The sequence below is a fragment of the Cebus imitator genome, unplaced genomic scaffold (assembly GCF_001604975.1).
Source record: "Cebus imitator isolate Cc_AM_T3 unplaced genomic scaffold, Cebus_imitator-1.0 Scaffold376, whole genome shotgun sequence".
Taxonomy (NCBI): domain Eukaryota; kingdom Metazoa; phylum Chordata; class Mammalia; order Primates; family Cebidae; genus Cebus; species Cebus imitator.
Genome location: NW_016107691.1, coordinates 1,107,412 through 1,116,609, shown reverse-complemented (window position 1 = coordinate 1,116,609; position 9,198 = coordinate 1,107,412). Strand labels below are relative to the sequence as shown.

Here is a 9,198-nt window from a genome sequence, read left to right as displayed (position 1 = left end):
TCTAAGAGGTAGAGCACACAGTCAAGGCCTTCAGATGCCACATGTGAGGAGTCTGGAGTTATCCCATAGACAATTGGGAGCTACTGAAGAGCTTTAAAGGAAGAAGTTGAATGGGAACATTCAGTTTCCATCTCTGAAGGCAAGAGCAGGTAATACTAAGCCCAAACTCGGCTGCTACAGACAAATAGTCCTGTCAATCTCTATATTGGCCTGGTGGGCACAATCCCCACATCTAAACACCTACCAGACAGATACAGGGCTTTGTCCACCATGTACTCCTCAGCAAAGCGAATGTGGCAGAAATTCTTTTTGCTCTTGCGAATGGCAATGATCTCTCCACACTGCTCAAAAACTTCCACGATGATTTGCTCTGTTCCATTTTCAGGCAGGCCACCCACAAATACTGTTTTGCATCCTGGTGGTCTTTCTCGGGTTGCAGGAGGTGGAAGATCTAAGTTTAAGGGCAAAAACATTTGAAATTAAAATGTTTGCTTGGGACAAAACTCTTCAAAACATAACATTTCCCTACTATCCATGTCAAACTTTTGTCTAAGAGTGTCAGAAGGACATGGCCCCTGAGGTATTCATCTCTGCTCCACAGAAAACTGATTGCGTGAAACTAAAAATCATTTCATTTAATCGTTTGGTGACCATGACATCTGGAGCATAAAGACCCAGTCTGATCTGTCTGTCTCATCCAGAGTCCTTTAGTTTTGTTCCTTACTTTTGTTCTGACAATTCAGCTATGCCAAATTTTTAGGCATTTTTATTAAGAAATTAGTGGGAGAAAATCCCACTCAGTTTACACAGTTATTATCAAGAGTTGTCACAATCAGCGTTCCTGAGACAGGAGTTGTTTAATTCAGATTGTAGTTACTATATTCTCTCTGTTCATGCTTACTGAAGGAACTGATTCAGGATTAATTTGACAATGATGGGGTGCCTACTTACAACAATGCCTACAGCTGTCACAATGATTTGGTTTCACAAAATCAGAGTATAAACCATCCCTTTTATGTTGTTTTTTTTTAAATATCAGTGAGCCTTTCCTCAAATTCCTTGCTGGAGAGGTGAGGTCCAGAGTCAGTCTTGCAGCATTTACAGGGAAATATGAAAGACAGCAGAGAAAATAAGCTTGTCTAGGAAATCATTAACTAAAGTGAGACAAATTTGGCCATAGAGAATCATTAAAAACCTACTTAATGAGATAATTCTCCCTCTGTTTCAAAAAAAATATGCACTCATCTTATACATAAAGCCTGTTCTATCTGCCAGCTCCTTGTTGCTATTTATATGTATTAAAGCATTTTCCAAGTGAACTCCTACAGTCCATAGCCCAACAAAACAAAGCATGATGGTCATGGGTTTTCTGGTGTTGGTTTTGTATCTGCAAGGATTTATTGTGTGTAATCCGTTCTTTTCCATTCAGCTCTTAACAACAATTCTCCTAGCTCAAGATTTGGAGGGCTCAACAACCAGTGATTATAGTTCACATGCAAAAGTAAATGAGTCTTGTTCATAGATTAGGCCAAGGCCCTCAACATGACTCTTATCCAAGTTGGCAAGCAGTTGATTTGGGAGCTTCCTTGGGTATCAGAATCTCTAGCTTCCTCACTTTGCTACTACTCTCTGTCTTGTTGGTGTGGCTAAGAATAATCAGTTCCTCGTAATACCCTCTTTACCTCTATTTGATCAATAAAAGGGGTAAAGGGATTCAGGGAACTTACAAACTTTCTGTTAATTTTTACAAGTCTGTAATTTCAAGACCTCACTGTACTGGTTTTTTGTTCCATATGAGACGATTGAAGGGAAAGAGAAAAGAACCTAGTGAGCAGGAATCTGAAATGCCTTAGTCACAGCCACTGAAGAAGTTGTAATTTTGGCCAAAATGGAGAAGATGAGGTCTAGAATTAAGACTTATGCTTTTGAGTTTTTAAGAACTGGAAGAGATTCGAACCATCACACTCCCAGTGATTCTTAACTCTTGTGGCACATTTGAATCAATCTGGAAGGTAAATAAAGCCTGGACCTTACCCCAGTGGGTCTGATTTAATTAGTCTGGGGGGCAGCCTGTGCATTAGTTTTTTTGATGCTTTTTAAGCTTCTCAGGCAGTTGTAATATGTAGCAAAGGTTGAAAACTATTGACTTAGTCTAAATCTCTGATATTACAGAGGAAAAAGCTGAGTGAGGTTAAATATCTCATTCCAGGTGACCATATTAGATGGAAGGAACAAGAACTTAGAGTAGGTACAGCAAATGCAAAAGAACAGAACTCATAACAACCACTCTTTCAGACCAAAGTGCAATCAAATTAGAACTCAGGATTAAGAAACACTCAAAACCGCACAACAACGTGGAAAATGAACAACCTGCTCCTGAATGGCTACTGGATAAATAATGAAATGAAGTCAGAAATAAAGATGTTCTTGGAAACCAATGAGAATGAAGACACAATGTACCAGAATCTCTGGGACACATTTAAAGTAGTCTCTAAAGGGAAATGTATACCACTAAATGCACACATAAGAAGGGAGGAAAGATCTAAAATTGACACCCTGTTGTCACAATTAAAAAAACTAGAGGAGAAAGATCAAACAAATTCAAAAGCTAGCAAAGACAAGAAAACACTAAGATCAGAGCAGATCTGAAGGAGATAGAGACACAAAAAAAAAACCCTCAAAAATCAATAAATCCAGGAACTGGTTTCTTGAAAAGATCAACAAAATAGATAGATCAATAGCCAGACTAATAACAAAGAGAGAAGAATAGAATAGACATAATAAAGGGGATATCAACTGATTCCACAGAAATACAAACTACCATCAGCGATTACTACAAACACTTCTATGCACATAAACCAGTAAATCTGGAAAAAATGGATAAATTCCTGAACACTTGCACCCTCCCAAGACTAAACCAGGAAGAAGTCGAATCCCTGAATAGACTAATCACAAGGTCTGAAGTTGAGGCAGCAATTAATAGCCTACCAACCAAAAAAAGTCCAGGTCCAGACGGATGCTACCAGACATACAAAGAGGAGCTGGTACCAATCCTTCTGAAACTATTCCAAACAATACAAAAAGAGGGAATCCCTCCTAACTCATTTTAAAAGTTTAACATCATCCTGATACCAAAAACTGGCAGAGACACAACTGAAAAAGAAAATTTCAGGCCAATATCCATGATGAACATCAATGCAAAAATCTTCAATAAAATACTGGCAAAACGAATGCAACAGCACATCAAAAAGCTTATCCATCAAGATCAAGTAGGCTTCATCCCGGAGATGCAAGGCTGGTTCAACATATGCAAGTCTATAAACGTATTCTACCACATAAACAGAACCAAAGACAAAAACCACATGATCTCAATAGATGCAGAAAAGGTCTTTGACAAAATTGAACAGCCCTTTATGCTAAAAACTCTCAATAAACTAGGTATGGATGGACCGTATCTCAAAATAATAAAAGCTATTAACATCATACTGAATGGACAAAAGCTGGAAGCATTCCCTTTGAAAACTGGCACTAGACAAGGGTGCCCTCTCTCAACATTCCTATTCAACATAGTATTGGAAGTTCTAGCCAGAGCAATCAGGCAAGAAAAAGAAATAAAGGGTATTCACTTAGGAAAAGAAGAAGTCAAACTGTCTCTATTTTCAGAGGACATGATTGTATATTTAGAAGACCCCATAGTCTCAGCCCAAAATCTCCTTAAGACGATAAGCAACTTTGACAAAGTCTCAGGATACAAAATCAATGAGCAAAAATTGCAAGCATTCCTATACACCAATAACAGACAAACAGAGAGCCAAATCATGAGTGAACTCTCTTTCACAATTGCCACAAAGAGAATAAAATATCTAGGAATACAACCACCAAAAGATGTGAAGGACCTTTTTAAGGAGAACTACAAACCACTGCTCTAGGAAATAAGAGAGAACACAAACAGATGGAAAAACATTCCATGCTCATGGTTAGGAAGAATCAATATTGTGAAAATGTCCATACTGCCCAAAGTAATGTATAGATTCAATGCTATCTCCATCAAGCTACCATTGACCTTCTTCACAGACCTGGAAAAAACCATCTTAAACTTCATATGGAACCAAAAAAGAGCCCACATAGCCAAGACAATCCTAAGCAAAAAGAACAAAGCTGGAGGCATCATGCTCACCTAACTTTAAACTATACTACAAGGCTACTTTAATCAAAACAGCATGGTACTGGTACCAAAACAGAGATATAGACCCATGGAACAGAACAGAGGCCTTGGAAGTACTGCCACACATCTACAATCATCTGATCTTTGATAAACCTGACAAAAGCAATGGGGAAAGGATTCCCTGTTTAATAAATGCTGTTGGGAAAACTGGCTAGCCATCTGCAGAAAGCTGAAACTGGACCCTTTCTTTACACCTTATATAAAAATTAACTCCAGATGGATTAAATATTTAAACATAAGACAAAACACTATAAAAACCCTAGAAGAAAATCTAGGCAATATCATTCAGGACATAGGCATAGGCAATGACTTCATGACTAAAACACCAAAAGCAATGGCAACAAAAGCCAAAACAGACAAATGGAATCTAAGTAAACTTAAAAGCTTCTGCACAGCAAAAGAAACAATCATTAGAGTGAACTGGCAACCAACAGAATGGGAAAAAATTTTTGCAAGCTACCCATCTGACAAAGGACTATTATCCAGAATTTACAAGGAACTAAAACAAATTTACAAGAAAAAAATAAATAAACTCATCCAAAATTGGGCAAAGGATATGAACAGACACTTTTCAAAAGAAGACATTTATGCAGCCAAGAAACATATGAAAAAAATGCTCATCTTCACTAGTCATTAGAGAAATGCAAATCAAAATCACATTGAGATACCATCTCATGCCAGTTAGAATGGTGATCATTAAAAAATCAGGAGACAACAGATGCTGGAGAGGATGCAGAGAAATAGGAATGCTTTTACACTGTTGGTAGGAGTGAAATTAGTTCAACCATTGTGGAAGACAGTGTGGGGATTCCTCAAGGCTCTAGAAATAGAAATACCATTTGACCCAGCAATCCCATTACTGTGTGTATACCCAAAGGATTATAAATCATTCTATTATAAAGACACATGCATTGTATGTTCATTGTGGCACTGTTTACAATAGTAAAGACCTGGAACCAACCCAAATGCCCATCAATGATATACTAGATAAAGAAAATGTGGCACATATATACCATGGAATACTATGCAGCCATAAAAAGGATGAGTTCATGTCCTTTGCAGGGACATGGATGAGTCTGGAAACCATAATTCTCAGCAAACTGATACAAGAACAGAAAACCAAACACGGCATGTTCTTACTCATAGGTGGGTGTTGAACAATGAGAACACATGGACACAGGGAGGGGAACATCACACACTGGGGTCTGTTGGGGGTGGAGGGCTAGGGGAGGGATAGTGGGGTGGGGAGATTGGGGAGGGATAACATTGGGAGAAATACCTAAAGTAGGTGATGGGGGGATGGAGGTAGCAAACTACTATGGCATGTGTATACCTATGTAACAATCCTGCAAGATCCGCACATGTACCCCAGAACTTAAAGTATAATAATAATAATAAGAAGATCTTGTAGCAAGTAAACCTAAATTTAAATCTTAACTTCATTACTGACTGTATGACCTTGGGAAAATTACATAACCCCTGAAAATCTCTTTCTTCATCTTTAAAATAGGGTTGCTATTCCCACCTTACAAGGGTTATTGTAGGATAACTGATTATATGCTATCTGTATTGCAGGTGGTTCAATACCTACCAGTTGACAGGTTCCCAAAAAACAGCAGTCATTATAGTGTTATTATTATTTACTATTATAGAACCTAGGTTTCTTAATTCCCAATCTGGGACCTTCTAAAGTCCTACCAGAAGTCTGGAGTAGAGTGGTAGCTAAGATATGAACTTTTAAATTTCCAGATCCTTGTGTTACCCAGATGTTTAGATAAGGCTGGGATTGAGAAGGAACCACTCATATGGGTAGAGAAATCTACAGCTATGAAGACACATATGGCTCTGACCATGGAACACAACCCCCCTGCCCCCCCCCACCACCTACTACATAAGGTAAAGAATTTTCAAGAGTATCCATATAGTTAGAGCCATGTTTTAAAATCAGAGCCTTTAGAATACAATCCTGTTTCAGAATAAAAAGGCTTCTTAAGTTTACTATTTAGGAGAATTAGGTGGTAAAGAATCCTTTTGTGAAGCAAATAATCACTTTATACTGTTTAAATTTCCTTTGGTCTACCTTTAGGCCCACTGAGAGACTGTAAAAAGCATCTGGTTACTGCAACAGTTAAATGTAACACTGAAAATGCAAAGGCTCCTTCCCTTGGCTACATTAGTGGGATTTAAAACTTCTGTAATGAAGTCATCATCCTATTTAGATGCTGTTATTCTTCTATGGTGACTGTCTTCTAAGTAAAAGGGCATAAAAACCACTAAGAGTAATGTCAAGAATGCTGGGGATTTATTTATTTTCCTTGGGTAAATGTAGAAAGTTTCTTTGATAGCATTTGCTGAGATTTAGGTGTATGCCACCAAGCAGGGCAATGGGCTATACTATCTTCTTAACGGATAGTACCTGTTCCTTAATTAACAGCTCAAAGCACTTTGTCCGTCTGGGCCTGATTTTCTAATCCCACTGAAATACAGTGATCAGGGCACAGCAATGATAACCCATAGGAGAGCAAATTCAAAGCCCACCTGTTAATCAGGTAATGTGCTAAGCTCTATAGAACGTCAATCACCACTCAGGATGGAGACAAAGAAAAGTTCCATGTAAAAAGATTCAAGATAACTGGGAACATAAAGAACTCTAATCTCTGGTAATGGAAAAGGAGGAGCTTCTAGCAATTCTAATTACACCCAAGCATCCACTCTGGGGAGTTATGTTGGGGCAATTGGAGTCACTGCTAATCTTTGAGAAGTGAGGCAGGAAGCAAGCATAGAGGACCGATAAGCCACTTGAATCTTGCTTTTCAAAGGAGCATCACAGATCACTCAGCTGGTTTGCCAGGATTTATATACTGCAAAGTCTTTGAGTCGATTTTATTAGCTCAAGATTGAAGGTCCCCTGGACAATCAGCAGGGTTTAAATGAATGTTAATGTAATCCCAACTGATTGGAAAAATTAGAAGGCTGGGGAATTTTAAATAATGCTCAATCTACCCACTTTCTCTAATTCTCTTTAGAGCATTCAGCCCTGAGAGTCAAAATGGGGTCTTCCTGTTTTTATATTGTAAAATGAAAACATTACTCTTGCTCTTTTTCTGGCTCCTGGGTATTTTCCCATGTGCCTGGACACAGATAGCAGATGATATTCCATTACTTATTCCCTGTTCACTGTTATTTCCCAGTAGTCTCAAACTGTAACCTCTCCATAGAAGGTCTAATCACTAAAGTGAAAAATCTTGGCAAAATCACATTTTCTGGAGAGATGGTGTTACCCTCTTTTCTTACCACTAAGAACTGCTAACTAGGAATTCAGTAAATCTCTGATGGACACTCTGTGAAAAAAAAAGCGTGCTCCAGGGCACTTCTTTTTTTCCTGTTATATCTCAATTTTCTAGAAGTCAGAGGATGTTGCTTCTGCAACAATGGGGTACTCACTCACCCTTTATCTTCAGGAGAGGTGCTTGGTCTGCTCCACTCTAGTTTGAGCCCTTGACTTTTTAGACTATGTCTGATTTTGCCCAGTCTATATAAGAGAAGTGAAGTCCCTTATCAGACATCTTATGGCTATTTAGTGGTAGAGAGCTGGGATATAAAACCAGGCTGGCTTGTGTCACATCCAAGCTTGAAAACTTACCCATTACACTATAGTGCCTGCTCCAGAGAAGATACAAACCTCTACATGCTACCTGCCAACCAGCCCTTGCTTTTCCTAATGAATTTTAAAGGACTTTTGCCTATGTAAATAATTATTGTGGTAGCTACATTTTTAATGTAGAGATTCATAACTTCAGAGCTGGATGAAGCATTGGAGTTATCCAGGCTAATTTAACCCAATATTTTTGCTTTACAGACAAGGAGGTTGAGACTCAAGGAGGTTATATGACTATCTCCAGATCCCACAGCTAGTTAGTGACAGAGCTGGGAACAGAACACAGTTCTCTTGATTTACAAACTGGTAGCCTGTCTTCTATATTATAATACCATTTTTTTGTACATTTGATGTAGATACACCCAGAAAAGTCTAGTAAGCAGTTGGCTACATGTATCTGAAGCTCAGAAGAGATATAGACTACAAATATAGATTTGGAAGTCATTAGCATGTGGTGGTAATTACCCCATGCTCTTTTGGTTTTCTTTCTAGACTTCTGACTCTTCCTTCTGTCATCATCCATCCAACTCTCCCTCCCTCCATCATTCAACAAATATTTATTGAACACCTACTATATGTAAGACACTTTTCTAAGTGCTGGTAATAAATCAGGAGACAAAAAAGACAAAAATTTTGCCTTGTTGGGGTTTATATTCTACAAATTATATAGTTTGTTGAAAGGTAGTAAGTCCAGTCTGGGCAACATGGTGAAATCCTGTCTTTACAAACAATAAAAAAATTAGTTGGGCATCGTGGAGCATGCCTTTAGTCCCAGCTACTCGAGAGGCTGAGGCAGGAGGATCATTTGAGCCCAGGAGGTGGAGGCTGCAGTGAGCCAAGATCGCACCACTGCACTCTGGTCTGGGCAACAGAGTGAGACCCTGTCTCAAAAAAAGATACATGTTGTATAAAAAATAGAGAAGGTAAATAGGATTGGAACTGTGGCAAGGAGATAAGTTTTAAATAGGTTACCAGGGTCACTGAGAAAGTGACATTTGAGCAAAAATTTCAAATAAGTGAGAGAGTTAGCCACGCAGATATTTAGAGGGAAAGCATTCTGGGCAGATGGAAGAGTTAGTGCAAAGGTCCTATGATGGGAGGGTGCCTGGTGCGTTTTTGAAACAGTATGAAGGTCAGTGTGACTGGAACAGAGCGATTCATGGGGAGGAGAGTAGCAGATGAAGTCAAAGAGACAATGTAGGGGAGAAACAGATCATATCTGACTTTCTGGGCAATTTTAAGGACTTTGGGGCCGGGCGCGGTGGCTCAAGCCTGTAATCCCAGCACTTTGGGAGGCCGAGGCGGGTGGATCACG

General features: G+C 38.9%; 1 protein-coding gene across 9 annotated transcripts in view; it reads right to left on the bottom strand.

Annotated features, from left to right (window-relative positions):
* ENOX2 (ecto-NOX disulfide-thiol exchanger 2) overlaps positions 1-9,198 on the bottom strand; it is a 283,137-nt gene that overhangs the window by 57,839 nt on the left and 216,100 nt on the right. For all 9 annotated transcript variants that reach the window (XM_037731045.1, XM_037731047.1, XM_017507503.2 and 6 more), the window contains one exon: positions 245-451. In XM_037731045.1, the coding sequence (XP_037586973.1) occupies positions 245-451 (207 nt within the window). The remainder of the gene's footprint in view (positions 1-244; positions 452-9,198) is intronic.